This window comes from Pseudopipra pipra, chromosome 6 (assembly GCF_036250125.1).
Source record: "Pseudopipra pipra isolate bDixPip1 chromosome 6, bDixPip1.hap1, whole genome shotgun sequence".
Lineage (NCBI taxonomy): Eukaryota > Metazoa > Chordata > Aves > Passeriformes > Pipridae > Pseudopipra > Pseudopipra pipra.
The window spans coordinates 33,321,755-33,340,363 of record NC_087554.1 but is presented as its reverse complement, the minus strand read 5'-3'; the positions used below and the strand labels follow the sequence as shown (position 1 = coordinate 33,340,363).

General features: G+C 40.3%; 1 protein-coding gene and 1 long non-coding RNA gene across 3 annotated transcripts in view; one reads left to right on the top strand and one right to left on the bottom strand.

Moving 5' to 3' along the window:
- The window catches only part of RASGRP1 (RAS guanyl releasing protein 1), a 42,953-nt gene extending 39,010 nt beyond the window's left edge, over positions 1–3,943 (bottom strand). For both annotated transcript variants that reach the window (XR_010431343.1, XM_064658483.1), the window contains exons 1-2: positions 3,811–3,943; positions 1,241–1,410 (exon numbers count right to left, since the gene is read on the bottom strand). Coding sequence is in view for 1 of the 2 variants with exons in the window: in XM_064658483.1 (XP_064514553.1) it covers positions 1,241–1,410; positions 3,811–3,842 (202 nt within the window). In the remaining variant the exon portion in view is untranslated. The remainder of the gene's footprint in view (positions 1–1,240; positions 1,411–3,810) is intronic.
- Positions 3,944–4,028: 85 nt separating this feature from the next.
- LOC135415936 (uncharacterized) lies at positions 4,029–17,911 on the top strand. The gene is made up of 2 exons (XR_010431348.1): positions 4,029–4,131; positions 17,714–17,911. It is a non-coding gene; the product is annotated as an uncharacterized LOC135415936 (long non-coding RNA).
- The last annotated feature ends 698 nt before the right edge of the window (positions 17,912–18,609 follow it).

The following is an 18,609-nucleotide window of genomic DNA, read 5'->3' as shown; positions in this document are numbered from 1 at the left end:
AATATGGAGCATTAATATTGGTCAAGTAGTCACAATATTAAAACCACCTGAAGGTCTTCTGTTTTAGATGTCTTATCCCACTCTTAGTGAACCAAAAATTATAAAAATATGAATCAACGCTTTTTAAGAAATTAGGGCTTTACAGCAGTTCAGTGAATATGTCTTCACAACATTTAAATGGAGGAGAAAAGAAGCCAAAAAGAAACAAGACATTACTGACAATTACAGGTTTCACCAGCTTTTCTCAAACATGCATTTCTCTGCACATGCTGATTAGAAGGCTTTAAAGATAAAAAAAAAATAATTTCCAACAAATATGAAAGATTAGTAATTGTTTACACAAGTATTTATGTTCTGTACCACTTGATCAGCACAATGTGTTACTATTTAACTATATAGATTTTTTTTTTAGAGCTGAGTAGGTGTTCAAATACATTTATTTTCTAAGGACTACTCTGCAACCAAGACTTTGCCATATATACTTTGAGAATCACTCATAGCACTGAAAGACTCAGCACTAACAAACAGGCATGCTACTTATAAGCAAATCATTCAGAATCATTTTGAGTGCCTTCAGTACTAAAATATTTTGATAATATAAAATATAAACACGTGTACTAATGAAAAAGTTGGAAAAGCAAACTAGGGATACAAGACTTAGGCAATAATTATGGTTATCCATACCACAATTCTTATTGTAAAAAGACAAATGGATAACTGATAGGTACAAAAAGGTATACAGTTGTGATTTCTTTTTGAATTCTTCCTCTTTTGTAGAGAAGCAACTTTAGATCTATACTGATAATGTAAAAAGCAACACAATGTGACCTCATGTAGTGTAAAAATAGCTCTTCTCATTTAAAAATATTTATATGAACACATTGCTTACACACATTATGGGAATGTTACTGCAATATGCAAAGTATGATTACTTGCTGAAGTTTACAAAATTGGTACTTGAAGGAACAACAAAAAACATTCATAGAAGTATAGATGACTAGAATTTGTCTTGCTCCCTGAAGAAAAAGCAGCAGTCATAATAACCTCTTAGCATCTGTTACACACATATGCATAAATACATCCACCAACCTATAAAAATACAGTCACCTACAGCATAGAAAATTTTCAGTTTACACCTTTCTACTCCACCAGTGAATCAATGTAATTCACTACTAAGTGACCTAAACATAGCCAGGACAGAAACAAATTAATATGATTCTAAAAACCTCCAGACACTCACCAAAAGACTGAATGCAGGTTTCAAGAAGATCTTCCAAAGTGGCTCCTTTGGCTAGATGCCCCAATGGCACCATCATGACCTGAGTATGATTTGAGAGGCTGGGACAGTGACTGGTCTGCTTTAGCTCCAGTGCTGATTCAGGGGCAGTGCTGCATGCTTGAGCAGATTGCCTAAAGAAAACATAACAGTGAAGTAAATACAAGAAGACAGAGTGGCAAATTTTACACTGCATGGGAAAGGAGGAGAGATTTAAAGGACAATTAACTCCTTCTAGCTAGGGTACTGAACGACATAACCCTCCCACTCAATATGTACACCAAAGGGACTGCTCAGTAAGTGCCTTTTTTTTTTTCTGCTAAATGCGGAGTGCAGAGTGCTTGGTTATAGAGCTCCCTGAATCATCTGTCAAGATTACCAGAAACCTTGTTTCTTTGTTGGGGAATTATGTTTACATTGCAGTTTCAGCACAAGCATAAAACCCTCTCAAACTATATAACAGCAATAGTGTCATGCAGTAACCTACCACCACATATTTTTGTGCCCACCAAAAGTACAGGAGAAAAAAATAACTATAATCAAATATTAAACACATTGGAAAACACCAGGCTAGCTTTATTAACTTAATTTGGAAAAAATCACTGTTGAGTAAACACAATATCAGCACAACCTCACAGTGGTGTACTTCACAATTAAAACAAATATATTAATTTGCATCTATTCTATACTATTATTTCCTATGAAATTGTTTAAAAATAGCATAGACAAGAAAATAAACGTATTTAATAATAAATGTAAAAGAAACCAAAATAAAGCATATATCTAATTTTAGGCTTGTGTTTTGATAATATAATACCTTAGACTTCAAGAATGTGCATTTTTACAGATAATATTAAAGTCTGTTCATTGCTTGCGTAGTTCATAATTCTGTATGAAGTGGTAAATAGGCACAATATTATATTGATGAAAAGTTCTGTAACATATTTGCCTGCAAGTAACAGGAACCACTGCAAAATCTGACAGAAGTATAAACGTACAGTTCACAAAAGAACAACAACCACTGCTGTTTTAATAAAACTTGGGTTTATTTCAGGGACTTCTGACTTTTCAGGGAGTCCCTGGGTTTATTTCAGACCCTCCACAGTCTTCCTAAACAAGTGACTCCAGCATCTTTAAGAAGTTACCTTACATACAACTATATGCTATCATACAACTTTCCTTGGAACACTATGCAAGACTTTATTAACAAGTTGACAGTCCTGGCAAGAAAAGGCATAGAAATTTATCCAGCGTGCATATTACACACAGATAACAGAAGTAAACTCACAAACATCTCCAAATAGGCACTCCTGGATGAAGCTGGAAATATGTAGGCCTTATGAAAACAGACTACACCCTACCTCATCCCACTGAATGTCAAGTCTTATCCGTACCTTTCTGTCTCATTTGAATGCTTGGAAAGCCACAAAACTACCCACGGTGTCACTTACAACCCAACACTGATCCCAAGTCTCTAGCGTTTCAAAGTCAGGAAACTACAAGCCTGACCCTGCAGAGGCAGTGACCATCGCTGAGTTCCTCCGTAGGCTGACAGTGGCTATGCAAATATTCTCTTCCCTTCCCCCTTTCTCTAAATTTCCCTCTTAGCTTTGTGATATGACTTCCTGTTCTCATTTAAAAAGAACAAGAGCCTGATCAGCTTTCAGGGGTTTCTTTTCACAGGCTTAAACCCCTCTCCTAGCTTTATTCCAGTGACTCTTCAACATAGGGCAGAGGATCCTAGTAATGCAGTCGTAATAAAATACGGTTTAAGGCAGAAAATATTTCGGGTTTTGGCAACACACTGGAGGAAAACTGAAGTTTCTACACCCCAAAAAAAGTTTACAGTAACACTGTGGCCGACTTGGCCATACTGGACAGGCACAGCTCAGCCAGAGGCACATCTGGCCATTTCTTAGAACAGATCCTCGCAGCAGTCACCCGACATGACAAACAGGCGAAAGCGGAACCGGGGGACGACAGGGGACGCCCGCCCTGTACTTCCACTGCACGCTAGCGCCGGTGGGGAAGGCACCAAAAATAAGTGACCACGCGCTCGTGGGGTGACACCGGAGCAGGTGCCGCTCCCCCGCGGGGCCGGGACAGCCGCGCTCCGGCCCCTCGCCCAGCGCCCCCCGCCCCTGCCGCCGTGCCGCAGGTGACCGAGCACGGCGGGGACGGCACCGCCCCCCCCCCGCTCTGCCCACACCGCACCGTGAGGCTCCTCCATCCCGCAATGAACCGCCTGCCCGGTGCACACTGGCGTTCAAAACAAAATCCTCCTCCGCACACCCCCTCCCGCGCTTCTTTTCTCTCTCTGTCCCACCCTCGGCTGGCCCCTAAGGAGCTCCAGCCCCCGGCGTGCCGCCCCGCGACTCCGGCAGCCCCCCAGCCCCGCCGCGGGGGCAGCGCCGTGCCCGTCCCCTCGCCCCGGCGGGCACCGCACGGTCTCGGGGGCAGCGTCGTGAGACCGACCCTGGCACGGCCGCCGCGGGGAGGGGAGACTGGGGCGTAAAACAACACGGTGAACTCACTGATTTTCTCTTCTTTTCCCTAAGGTCCCCATGCCGGTTCGAGCCGCGGCTCCGCCGCCCGGCCGGCTCTGCCGGCGGCACGGGGCGCGGAGCTGCGCGGAGCGGAGGAGGCCGGGCGGAGCGGCGCGGCCCCGCGCATCGCCTCCTCCCTCCCGCCTCGCCGCTCCCCGCGCCCGTCTCGCCTCGGGAGGAGTCTGAAACCGATTCAAGTAGGGCAGCGGCGACGGCCGCCACCCGTGACGAGCGCTGGGGAAGATCTTATCGGCAGGAGGAAGTACTGAGCTGGGGGCTGCTCTTCTCTGAAGCCTCCGGGTTTACCAGGTACCGACACGCGCTCCGGGCTCTCACCGCCGGGCTCTAAAGCCGCCGCAACTTTTTTTCCACGGCACAACTCCTGTCAGGCAGGGCAGGCCCTCCTTTCCTTTCCCCTCCCCTTCCCCTGCCCTCCACTCTGGGGAAGCTCCCGCCCCAGGGCGGGTTGAGCTGCCGGGGCTCAGGGGTGCCTCCGCCGCGCTCCCGGAGCACCCCCGCCCGCGGCCGGGGCCGGGGGTGGGCGGCAGGGGCCCGATGGCGACCTGGCTCACGGGGAGGCGCCCAGGGCTTTCCGCTCCGCGTGGTACACCCAGCTGGAAGGGAGCGTCTATGCGATGCTCAGATGGGGACACAAAACTGAGATACCCACCTTGACGATTGCCTCTTTAAAGGCTCTGTGCTTATTTGGCACCTTAGACTACCCCTCCAGTTTAATCGCAGAGCAAGGAAAGGAGACCCGGTATTTTTCATGGTTCTTGTATCACCTTTATGAGTTTCTGAGAGCTCTTCCAACTCAACATTGACGACTTCTCCACTTCTGAGAAGAAATGGCCAGGCAGGAAATCTGAAAGGGCAAACTCACCCCGTATCATACAGTTTGTCCAAATGGTGTTTTGTTGACAAATACACTCAATGGACCAATACAAAAGTACTGAGTCACAAGCATTATCAACGGTTTATTTTAAGCTCTCAGTTTGTATTTTTAAACGTTACTTAGTCATCATAATGCCATTGTGCCACACACCAAGATTCAGACACATTCAATGAACTGTTTATTTAATTTTAAGACTAACTGGCAAGGTTCAGGTATTCCAGGTAATTATCTGACCAACAACCAGAGCACATTTCTCTTTGGGTCTCGAAAATGATCAATTTTGCTCACTGGCATTTTCTCAGGGGCAGTGGTAAATACCATTATCACCACGGTAACTGGGGCAACCTGACTTTTGCTTTGCTGAAGAATTCCAGGTAAAAGCAAAAACCCTACATACTCCTTGAAATCACATTCAGTATGTGACATTCTTCTGAGTAAGTTGTGAACTCATTCCTAGCATAGAGCTTGAAGGCCACTGTGGTTTAAGAAACACAAATACATTAATATATATCCAAGATCACATCATGTGCTCTGTGGTATTATCTGTAGCAATTATGTTGTTGAGCCGATTTCCTGGCTGAATTGTACTTCAGAGAAGTACATCTCAGCCATCTTTCCTTTTAACACATGTTCCCTGAGAAGTTCACATGCATTCATACACACAGAAATAAATGTAGGTTTGACAGAAAAAGTACTCTCCAGCTTTGTGGTCTGAAGGTAAACAATAAGTAAATCTTACAGTACACAAGCTTATACAAATATTCATTTGTAACCTACATGCCCAGACATACTGATCCTTGAATATGATATTCTTCAGATGAAATTATCTCCTAGTGTAAAGTATATTCGTGCTTGTTTTGTGTCCTCAGAGGATCAGAGATTTGCTCTGTGGAAAGGCAAGGTATTTCTTCTATTATCAGAGCTTCAATCAGTAGATGATTACTTAAAAGTATAATTTATGACTAAAGGAGCCATGCTAACAGAGTGAGTAGTATTCACTTAGATCTCTTTAGCATAGATCATTTTAAAAGCACAGCCTTCTGAATGTTTTCAGTGTCCTTGTGGTGTGGATCATGAATGAAAAGGTTCCTTGGTGCTGACAGTGCATCTGCTAGGTGGCAGGATTAGTAGACAACATTAGAAAGGCAAGCCAGATCATCTAGTGTAGGAAGCAATTCCAGAAAAGGAGAAAAGCTTGCTAACATAATTGGGAAGGAAAACAGCAAATAGAAACCTAAAAGTCACTGTATGAAGTGTCAGTATAGCTTTTGCTAACTAGGTGGTAATCAGGGTCATAGGGTTTAACAAGTGAGGGCCTCCTAGCAATTGCACATGAAAAAAATTTCATCTGAGCTGTGATGTGCTAAAGATGTGGCTGTCCTGTATCGTTAGGCCTATTTAAGGTATCATCTAATTTTACTTCTCGGTTATAATTAAGGTTTATATCTCTCAGAACAGGTTGTTGTCAAGAGTGTTGATTTCTGTTAAAGCTAGTAGAGCAGTTCTAGTATTGTGTTCCAAGCCTGGGTCATAGCTTTTGATCAGGATGAGTTAGGCTTTGGGTACACTCACCAATCTATCAAATATTTGCATTTTTTGGAAGTTGCAGAGTTAGTGAAGATTCTGGTCTGATAACCCCATTGAGGTTATCAGACCATTGCCACGGTCCGAGGGGGGATGGGGCCATGACACAGCACAGATGGGTCCGGAGACAAGGTAGGGGTGCAGATGGAATACTTTATTGAGGCATGCATAGGATTTTTTATCAGTTCAGGCGGGGAAAGGGCTAGAACATGGGTGGAGCATGAGACAGACAGATGGGGGAACAAATCGGGATAGGGACACAGGCAAAAGGGGGAGGAACGTGGGAGAAGCCGGGGAAGGAAAGGGCGAATGGCAGCTGCCTCCTCTCCACAGCTTCTCCTGCCAATCAGAGAGGGAAGCAGGGAAGTGGGCAAGCCTGGGCGTGCCCGGGAGATACAAATCCTGGGGAAACATACAATGTGTATATACATAATAACTGTAAAGTCTGTATCATAAAGTCCTTTCAATCGCTGTACATCTTTTTCCACTCCTGAAATCATTCCCATCCTGAATCTTGCTCCTTCACAGACCATAGTAATTCTCTTGCTGTTTTTCCCTTCACACAGCTTTGCCATAGTGGCCAGGGATGCAATGTTACACTTTCTGAAGCAGTGTGACCTGTAACAGTGGTACCTTTTGTGGCTTTATCACAAGCGTCTCTCTTCAATGGCGCGTGCTCCAGGGTGACCTTTTGGACAACTACAGCTTTCATTTATAAGAGGGAGGCAATAAACTCATACTCATTATTGCAAAATGGGACCTGAAAGTGTAAGACTGTAGGATTCAGAGAGGGGATAGTAAATCAAGAAGAATGTGAATCCTGTTTTTAAAAATGGTCTTTAAGTCAGGTTGAAGAAAACTGGACTAATCTTACTGGAGTGCTTTGGGTTCTCAATAAGGTACCTCTGAGTTTCCAGATTTTCTGCAAGAACAGAAGGAAGTGAGAGCATGTAGTAGCCCCTGCCTTCTTACATTTAAGGACCATATGTTTATGTACATTATAAGCAAGACGTCTTAGTGTCTTAGTAGTTAGACATCTTAGTAGTTAGTACCTAACCAATCTACTTCTATACTGACATTTCTTCTGTAAAGGTTGCTTCTGTTAAACATCCAGAAGTCAGCCTTTAGTTGAACAAGGTGAAACAGAGACACAACTGGAATTCATGAAAGCAGAAAAGGAAAAGCTTGGGAAAACTGTCAGAACCTAGAGTAGAGCATGGAATACTTGGTCTTGTTGGTTTTTTAATTTGCCAGAGCATTTCTTGGGTTATTTGCCAGCCATGGGTTCCCCACCATTCTCAGTGAACACTCAGGCTGATCATTACAGCTGCTGTAAATTTGTTCACTTCAAATGCCAAAGGTCTGTGGGATGTATTGAAAGAGTCCAGTCCTAGTAATGATCCATATAGGTGTAAGCATGATGCCACTTGATGGAACATCTGTGGCTTTTCGTCTTGGAAATTATAGGTAAGAGATAGCTTGTAGGTAAAGGCAATATCTTTTATCAGACCAACTGTCACATTTAGAAAACTACATGATTTTGAGTAGATTTAACAAGCGTTTCTGCAGAGAATCTCAAATCACACAATGACTGAGTTTGGAAGGGACCTCAGGTTCAGCCTTCTGCTCAAGCATGGCCAGCTGGTTGCTCAGGGCTTTATCTAGCTGGATCTTGAAAGCCTCCAAGTCTGAAGACTGTGGTATTCATGCTTAATTAGATGCTGCTACCTTTGGTCTGTGTTTGGCCCAGCCACTTGTGAGAGTCTGTTCTTTTCCTGCCTAGTTATGAGAAAACAAGCACTGATAAATGAGAACTTTGTCCTCGAAGGAAGCATCTTGTATAAACTAGAATTAATTGGTACCTCACTATTGGTTGGTGGCCCTTCAAGGGCATTTGAAGGAGAAAGTGAAGAGGAGGAGGATGAAGTAAGTTCCCAGACTCATTTAGGAAAGACCCCCTGGGACTGAGCATGCAGGCGCGGGGAAAATGCGCAGAAGAGATGCCACTTGCATAGCAGGGGAAGGGACCGAAGGCCTCTAGCTGGGCTGTGCTGGCCACACCTGGCCAGGTAGACGCCACCAATTAATTGTATAAAAAGCAGATAGCTCGTGCTGGGAATGAACACAAGCTTCACATCAAAGGACAACGTTGCCTTTTGCGAGGACGCCCGCTATCTTGTGAGCCTGCCGACACTCTGAGAACGCAGCTTCTGCTACGGGTAATTCTAAGCATTCTGGGGTCGGTAAGAAAACTTTGTAAGCAACATCTGGGTGAGAGGGGGAGTCATACTGAGGGCTTATTTTCCTCCTCCTTCCTCTCTATCAGGTTTTTCATTTTGTTGGCCACCTCTTGGTAATAAATATTGGTTTTGTTGAGCTTTCAACGGTGTATGGTTTCAGTTTCTGCATCCTTCCCTGCTACAACTGCACAGGTTCTCTAGCCAACCTGTTGGAATATTTGACTGTTCTCCTGATTAAAAAGAAAATCTTCAAAATTTAAAAAAAAAATCTTCTTTATTTCTAATTACTGTCTTTGCTTGTTTTGGTTTATTTGTTGTCTCTCATACTCCTTCTGTGCACTGCTGTGAAAAAACTGGCTCCTCCTCAATAGCCTTCTCAGAACAGTCAGTTTGCTATTACATCTCCCCTGAGACCATCTCTTCTCTGAGCTGAAAAGGCCCAGTTCCTTTAGTATCTCTACTCAGCACAAGTTCTCCAGCATCCAACAATCTCAGTGGCCCTCTGCTGAATGCAATCCAGTTCGTCAATGTCCTTTTTGTACTGGGGAGCCCAGAAATGGCTCTGTGCCTGTGAATACAGCCCAGTGTGCTGTTGGGGTACGCTGCTGGCTCACGTGCTTCTTGCTGCCTCACAAAACCTCCACCTCCTTTCCAGCAGTGTTGTTCCTCAGATGGTCAGTCCCCAGCCTACATTAGTCTCTTCCTTCCTAGGTGCAGGACTATGCATTTGTCCTTGGTCAGTCCGTTCCTCCAGCCTGTCTAGGTCTCTGGATTGCGGCCCTGGCCTCAAGGGTACTGAGTTGTCATCCCAGTTTGATGCTGCCTGTAAACTTGAGGAGAGTGCACTCATCCCCTCCCCCAGACTGTAGATAACAGTCTTAAAATGGGCAGGTCCCAGGGTAGACCCCTGTGCTGCTCACTGCCAGTTTCCAGTTATAGTACAACCCCTACTCCCTGAGCCTAAACATTCAATATGCTTTTTACTAGGTGGGTATCTAGTTGTCCACCCATCCAGATCTCACTCTCTGAAACTGAATGCAATAACATTATAGGAAATCACGTTGAAAGCTTTACTTAACTTGAAAAATAGCAATAGCATGAAATCTGTGTACTTTTTCCTGTATTATACTACTTGGTCTAATAAAAGGTGTTATCTCTCCCTATAAATCTTGTCTTGATTGTGTCTTTAAGCCATTGCAGTTATGACAGTGTTACCATGTAGAGATGCCTCTTGAAGACTTGTGTTCTTCAAAATTAGGAGATTCATCTCTCGGGTGTATGGGTATCAATATTGTCAATAAAACAAGATACATAATTTCTTTCATAGCACCTCTGCTTCCTTTTAAACCATAGTATGGGTAAGTAGTAGGGACAAATAAAGATGCATACTGATGGGAGTTGTCATTTTCAATTGCTTTGGTTACAGAATTAGATTGCTTGTAATCACTAGGGAATGAGGATTAGAAAAGTAAAATTATTGTCTGATGACTGAGATAATTGAAAACTGCTTGTGCATCTTCTTTGGACTCTCTTAGAATTCCTAGCTCTTCAAGCAATGATGCTGAAAAGAGCTTTCTACACATTTGTTGGCTGTATTCCTCAGGATTTGGTTGCTGCCTGGGCATTCTCTTAGCTGCAGAAATTACAGAAATCCAAGCATTCAATAGTGAAAATTAAATAAAAACATGTTCTTCAATCATGCAAAGACTAGGTAATGCTAACTAATTTTTTTTTGAAAAAAGGTCCTCATTGTCTCACTTCAAGTACCACAACTTTTTGACCCTTCCCTTGTGCCTTTGCTCCTCTTTTTTTAATGGGAAAAATAATCTCACTGTACTTCACAACAATGAGTAATAAAGTCTTTTTTTGATTTACAGTCATGTTGATGAATATTTATCCAATTGCTTAGTAATATACTCTGAAAAGAACTGCATTTGTATTTGTGAAAGTGCTCATATATTCCAGGGATGTGCAGTATACTTGAATGCATAATTTTGCAACCTAAATTAGAGGTTTCACATTCAGTGCAGGAAATTTGACACTGATAGATGGATATATGCATCAGGCAGGGCATATATAGTACTCCAGTACCTGAGTTTCATCAGTACACAGATAGGGATTCTGAGCAGAGACAAATCCATGTAAAATGGCCAAATTCCTCTTCCCTTTTTCTTTTCAGACAAATCTTACATGGTGAAGTGAGCCAGCCCAGTACAATGTAGATATTTCTAATTTTTAATAACTTAATTTCTCATTCTGTTTTCACCTGGACTCCCTCACAGACTTAAAAGTCATCAGAGAGTCTAAAATTTACTTTAAAAACTATGCTTATCATTAGTTGTTTGTACAGATAATTTGCAAGCTGCTGATTGACAACAGTCTTGCACTGTCAGCTATGTGTAACTGAAACTATTAGATTTTGTTGCTGTTTTTAATCATCAACAGTGGACTGTTTAAATAACAGTGAACTAAAATTAATTGTTCCTGTAAAATTAAAAAAAAGCAATTAGCATATATATTGATAATATATAAAAACATCAAGAAGTCTGGTGAGTTAGAAAATGTTACTCACTGGTGCCATTTTTCTCAGTAAAATCACACTTTTATTTGTGTGCCTTTCAGGCTTAGTCTCCAGCCTTTTTATTGATTCAAGATTTTGATATTTTTCTACTTAGGATAATGCTGAAATACAGTGAGCATTAATCAGCTGCTTATAAGGATCATCTGCCTATCTTGCATTAATATCCAGCTGTTCCAGAAGCAGTACACAGTGGGGCAATATGCAGTGAAAGGTAATGATATTGCTAAGTGAGATCTGTGTTCTGTATCAATAAAACCAAAATCACATTTAATTCTGGCATCAGGGAAAGATAAAAGTTTTTATTTACTATAACTGAATCCAAGAGCATTGTCTTCATAACTTCTATTTCGCACCAATGCTCCATAGCAAAATAGTTTTCTCTCCTTTATGATCTTTCAGAATTAAGGTACTTAATCAGTTTTCATTCAGGTCATCAGAGTGCTTATGTGTACATTCAGTTCACCAATTGATTTTGATAAGAATTGCACAAAAATTAATCTCCTTCTCTTCCTCCTCCCACTCCCCCCAAAACCACAACATGCTGCAACACCTTATTTCTTAAAACACATGTATAAAATATGGATAGATAAGGTGACAAACAGCTGGTACCCTTGAAATAACCACTGTCCAGAAACAAGATACAGAAAGGAAAAGCATAACAATACTACTAAGAATGCTTCTTTTTGATTCACCATCTGATTTAAGAGAACAAAATAGCTACTTAAACAGGATGTAGATAACATCGTCCCAAACATCCCTTTGTAAACATTTTCCAAGGGGGACAGTAATTAGCTACTTCCTTTACAGGATATCTCTTGGTCAGCAGCAAGAGGCCAGACACCACTCTCTAGAAATATACTAACTGTATTGTTTTAACTTTAAAATTGGTTTCACAAATAAATTTTTGTGGATATAACAGTCCCTGTGAAAGTATAACAGGATGAAAGTTGGGCTTACAGAAGTGTTAGGGTTTTGAGTTTTTTCGATGTAACGTTTACTTAAAATTTTTCTGTTTAGCAAATAGCAGTGTTAATGGTTTTGCCCTTGTTATTTGCAGTGACAAAATCAGTGGCAGGGATTGTGTGAACAAGCAGGAGTGATAACTCCTGCTGACTGTGAGGTGAGAAGAAATGAGGAGTAATCAGAGGGTTTTCACAGGACATGAGTGTGAGGGAAGTGGTGTTTCTCTCTGCCCTTCTGATCTCATCTGCAGGGCAGGAACCTTTTCCAAGGGGATTTCACCCTGAAATGCAAAGTTGTGCTGATTTGAACTGAACATTGCTGAAAATGTAAGTGAACATGATACACCACGTAGACAAGGCCCATTCTTCTCTGCTGAGGGACTCTCCTTTTCCATCAGTTTAAGACAAAAGCTTTTCTCCCTTCTCACCAGGTTTTGCTTGCTCCTCTCTGCTTCTCTGATATGCTCATTATGTGAGTCAAATGGAGAAGAAAGGAAGTGAGGAGGGAGGAAGAGCATCTTCCCTCAAACCCATTCCAGCAACTCACCAGAGCCCATGGTTCTCAAGGATCAGAAGGAAGCAGAACAAGGCTAACAAAGTCAGTGTGGCTGCAGGTAATAGTGGCTGCCAAAGGCTGGCTGTCTTCAGTTGTTATTGGCACAAGAATTAAAAATGAGTTGACCATTATTTAAAAGGAAAAAAAGAATCTTAGTTGTGGGCTGCAAATGGTAAATTTACCAGCTATAAGTATGCTTGAAGGAAAAGATTAAGCTTTTTAAGGCTCCCTTTGTCTTATGTGCTCTCTTGTTCTCAGTTAGTCTGTAAACTTATGGCTTGACCTGGAGGCTATTTACTGCACATATACTGCAGATGGAAGGGTGTTTGACTGAGGAATTTAATTGATGCCTTTCCAGTTGAAGAGAACTGATATTTCATAACATATTTGGGACTAGTTAGAAAAAAATCTGGGCTTTTTCAAAGCTGTTTACAAAATTTGTTACACACAACAGTCCGTTGTTGAATTACTACTTTGTCCCTGAAGAATATCATTAGGATAGGTCAATACACTAGTCAGTCTCTCTAGTTCTTTATGGCTATTATGAGTGAATGGTGAAAAAAACTTGGAGAGGTGTTTCACCATTCACCATTTCACCCGTAAAACTGTTCTCAAACTCTTTATAGGAGAATACTTAACCCGCCTATATTGATACGATCAGACTTCTACTTATGGGAAGGGAACATAAAACCTGTTCCTCAGTTTCCTGGATTTAATAGGCACTTTGCAATAAATTCTGTTTGGAATAGGATGAGGCAAATTAATGCAATAAAGAAAATTGTGAGTAAGGAGAGAGGTAATAGACATTGATGGTCTGTTGTGGCTAGATGTGAAATGAATAAAGGGCAATGTCAATTACTTAGACCTAAAATGATGCAAATTTTCCTGAACTCAAAAAATTTTTTCTTTTTCCAAGTTCTTACCTTCTTGGCTTTAAAGCATTGTAAATTGTTTCCTGTTTTAAAGGACTGCTCAGAATATTGTCAAGTATTACTGTCACTTTTCTGGATTAGAAGCCCTATCTACTGTTGCCTTCAGTTTTAATCAGGGAGAATAGCTGTAGCAGTACTGAACAGAATGTAATTATGAATATATACCAAAACCAGTGTTCAGTACCATATCAATAACCCCATCATTTGAACGTATTTAGGCAGCAATTCAGCAAACACATTTAAACCTGCTCTTAATGGCAAATGTCACACAGGGACAGGCTGAAAATTCATATGCAGAAAATTAATTAGGTTTAAAATAAGTTCTTATTTGTCAGGAGCTCCTCTAGGGGCAATATTAAGGGGTAAAGCCCTAGCCCAAGTATATTGTTAGGTTCAGGAACTTAATCTGTAAGTATAACTGTCTCTGTGAATATCTAACTTAGAAAACAATGCAAAATTATCAAGATATACTAAGCACTTTTAGTGCTAATATTTCTGGCTGTCAGTCTGCAAGAGGGTTAGGTAAAATATCCAAAGCTTTTTGTAGCTTTATCTAGAAGGTCTTTCAAAATCATTAGTTTGCAGCTTCTTATTTTGCCTCTTTGATTGTCTGTAAAAAAAGTTAACCGTACCTTTCTCAATCTCAGATGAAACCAGGACAAAAACTTCTGAAACTTTCTGAAATCATGTGGTATAAACATGAACAGTGAAATCTTGTGACAACCTGAAAATAATATGGTAGTGAAAGTTAGAGATTCTATTTCTGTCTGAAAAGTGGTTGTTTGGGTGTGTTCTCTCTACCTGTCTACCTGTCCTATTTCCTCACTTCTTTGGAATTTTGAGAGGAAAGTTTGTTAATGTTTGTTCAGGATGACTCATAGGTTAAAAAAACAAAGTATGCTATTTCTTCATCAAATACAAGCACATTTTAAAATTTGAGTTTAAACTTAGTGGTATCTATCTTTAAAAGTTCAGAAAAAAAGAGGATGGAAAAACATTGTCAATAAACTGTGTGACTAATGAATCAGAGTAACTGAACTAGTATTCCTAATTCAGATTGGTTTATGTCCCTTTTAAGAACATGCCAAACATTATTATTCTCAGCATCAGTTACAGAGTATTACTTAAGACTGTGGACAAAAAGAGGTTTTATGTGTGTTTCCCTAGTAAAGCAATGACAATAAAAAAGGAAAATTGTGCTTAAATAAACATGTCAGATTCTATCAATATTCAAACCACTATTTTAAAAGGTGCAAACTATTTATATTCAGACAGGAAAGTTGACTAAGTGCTTTTGTCTCAGTCTGTAGTTGTGACAGTGAAAAAATAGTTCAAACTCATAAAATAGGTCTGTAGATCCCTTGGATTTTTTTGCAGGGTAAGTGGCAAAAATTACATAGTAGCACACTATCGGAGTATTTGCTGTTTGGGATTCAGAACCTCATATGTCTTTTAGCCTAACTTTGGTGATGTCTCAGACACACAGTGTATTTATGCAGTAGTTACTGAGGATTCAGTTTGACCCACCAGTTGGAAGCGTGCACATGGCAAGCTGACTTTACAACACTGTTCATCACCATTAGAAGTTGGGCAAGTAGGTAGATGTGATAGACCATCTCATTTTCATGCAAACTTCAAAGATATGCTAGTAATTGTGGTGATGATGCTCACAGAAGCAGATATAATTTTAGTGTTTGACATGCTTCCATAGGAAGTTGTTCCTTTGGAGCTGTGTAGATTGCAGAACATCCTTAAGTATACCATAGGGAATTGAAAGAGTTATTTAATTGATTTTTTTTAATGTTTTATTTTAACTGCCTGTATTTACTTATATACAGCATGAATTACTATGCAGCCACCTATTCAGGCATTGTTTGTTTCCCTCAACACTACTTTCATCATTTACCTTATTTTGCTGTTCCTTGAACTCTAATTTTAGTGCTTTTGGAAACATCAAGGATAAGAGGAAATTCAGGAAGTCACTCCAGCTATTTAACAAGCTTATCTCAATCATGACCCTTTTCTTTTTCATTTTGGTGCCATTTATGTATAGATCAGAACATGTTGTGGATTTTTTAAATTTTACTTTATCTGTTTTGCAAATATCTCCTTTTGCCTTTTTATTTTTTTGTATCTCATCTCTCTCTTTGGCTCTCACAAGACAAATTATTTAACAAAGCAATTATTCCAAATGTCTTAGTTTATGGAATATGTTTTGAAAAGCAACAAAAAGTTCCCACTATACAAGTCCCTGTACTATGCTTTTTGCAAGCTTAATTCTTTTAATATTTTTTTTCTAAGCAATTTGAAAAATTGCTTAGAGGAATCTTCTAATTTGAAACTGTTTAACTTTGCTAAATCTTTGTCAGTTTATTTTTATTTTCCATGGCCATATGGTGGTAATTTCTGATATTCTAACAGTTTTAATGTAGTTAATCACACAGAACATGGGGCAAGTAAGGAACTACCAATGTGGTCATTTTACTAATGAACAACTGTTCAGCAGGACTGATATCTTAGTCGATAGAGTATTTTGTCTTCCAAATTCTTTGGATCCAATTTAAAATTCTTAATATCCTGACATAGCTGCTTCCTCAAACTGGTGGCATTTAAGCTCTATTTCTAGTCAGGCTAGTAAGCCCTCAACAATCAAAATCCATAGGCTATTTGTTCCTCTGGCTATGTTGCTTGAAAAGCATGATCCAAGGACTACTTAATATTAAATATAAGAGAAATGGAACCTAATTTCTTCCCTTCCCAAGGAAGTGTTCTGGTAGTTGGCAGTGTTAATGTTGTGTGCATTCCCTGCGCACACAACGTTCTTTAATTATTGAATAGCAGAGATTAACAGCATGCTACCCTTTTAAGCATCCTATAGCATGGTATTTAAGACATTAAGATATGATTTGAATTTTTATAAGCAGTGGAAGGAATTTAACCTAGGCATCTCATAGAATGATATAATGAGTATCAGAGCATTCTCTACAAGTGAGCACATCTCTGTGAGGGCTCCTAGCATGTGAGCCTTTGAATTTAAATACATTACAAAACCAGACACTTAACTTTCTTGCCCTTTGAAGCAAATCTGTCTTGAGAACAGATTCCATTACCTCAAATAAAAGAAGTGCCTCCTTTCAGCAGACCACTTGTGCACCTCAGATGATGTCTTAGTATATGATCTATCAGAAGGAATTACTATTAACTATGTTCAGCTAAGAATGCAGTCTGTAGCCAATTTGAGTAACTTAAGGTTCTGGATTCTGCTCCGTGGCCAAACACCTCGAATGGCTTGTTACCGCTCATAACTTTTAGTCAACATCGTGTTTCATTGTCAGGGACACAAAAGAAAGCTGTGGAAGAGCAAAATACTGATTTTAAATGTAAAAAGCTGATGCTAGTATCTTAACCAAGAGTCAGACTTCCTCTCTAAAATATTTCATCATAATCCAATAAACATGTCTTAAACATACTGTTGACTTATGCTTCTATCTTTCCTTGATTACATCACTTTCTCACATTGCAGTTGTGTTGCTACGGTCTGGAAGTACCAACCTCTTTAAATGTGTAATTGCAGTAATTGCACAATCAGTTGTATTCATTACTATAGCAACAAGAATAAAAATGTTCTCTAGCCCATCCCATGTAAGAAAGGTCTTAGTTTCTCTCCTTCCATTTTATTCTTATGCTGAATAAATGTTTATGGCACAGTGGAAATTGTGTGCTTTGGCTGCTCACATTAGTGAGGGGGGGAAACTGAATTATGCTGGAACCTTTGTTTTAAAGGGGGAAATAAAATTTCTGACCTGCTAGGGAGTACTGGAAACATACACACCAAACATACATACCCTCTCTCCAGCTTCAGTCTTGGCAGAAGATACTCTTGGCAGGGTATCTCACCAGCAGGAAGGGGAACAGTGCTTGTAAAGGAGCAAGTAAGTTCCAACACAAAATACATGCTCAAACTGCATATTCTAATGTTAGAGGTTGAATCATTGCCTTTCTTGAGCCCCAATGAGGCCTTGTTTACACTGATACTTTTGAGTAAACCTTGCCTCATTATGACATCTGAGATCGCTAACATAAATATTCTCCATCATGAACCACTCCAGTTTTCATCTCTGTTTCCTCTTTCTTTGTTTAGGTACATCAGTGAGGCTTTCTGCTACCATGAGTTTTAACCTCTGAAGCACAGAGGAAATCTGAGTGGTCTTGTGGCTGTTCATAAAGACATGACACCCACAGACTGAGAAGATAAATCTATACACCATCCATTAATGAGCAGTTATTCTAGTTTGTTATTTTATTACTAATAAAACTATATTTGGCTTTCTTCCTTTAAGCTTCAGTTCCTAATGTTGCATTGTTTCATGAGATTCCATTTTGTTGTTGGGTTTCTAATTCATAAATTTCTTACTACAGAGGAAAATTCTAAAACATAGCTGAAGAAGTCAGTGCCTGATTCTGTTAACATCAAAACTAAAGTAGTGTGATTTCTGTCATGTGAATTTCTTGCTATCGGGCTACAGCCTGGCATCTACAGCTGTCCCACTATTTTTACCACATTTGTATTACATTACCTTTGAGACCAAGACTTTTGAATTATGTTATCTGTGAGACCAATACTTTTTGTCCAATTTGCTACAGTTTGCCAACAGGTTCAGAAGTTACTACTGGAACATGTGTGTAGCCACCCATACATATCCACTGTGATTACACAACTTTCATTTCCTCAGGAAACCAGACTGAAAACAAGAGGCAAACCCAGAGAACTCAAAACTCTGTCTCCTAGTTGGATATAATATCCACATTCTAGCAATCGAAAAAATGGAGTTTCCCGTGTAAGTCCTACATGTAAAAAGCAGCCTGGTCCACTGCTTATCGGGTTTAATGCAGGAAATCCTTTGTTTGCTATTAGTCACTTGTGTAATTTTGCTCAAATTCTCATCTCTTATTTCCGCTTTTGCCTGTTTAGACACAGTGTGGTCAAAGAGGAACAAGCACTTTGTCCATGTCTTTACAGTACTTGGCATGCTGGTG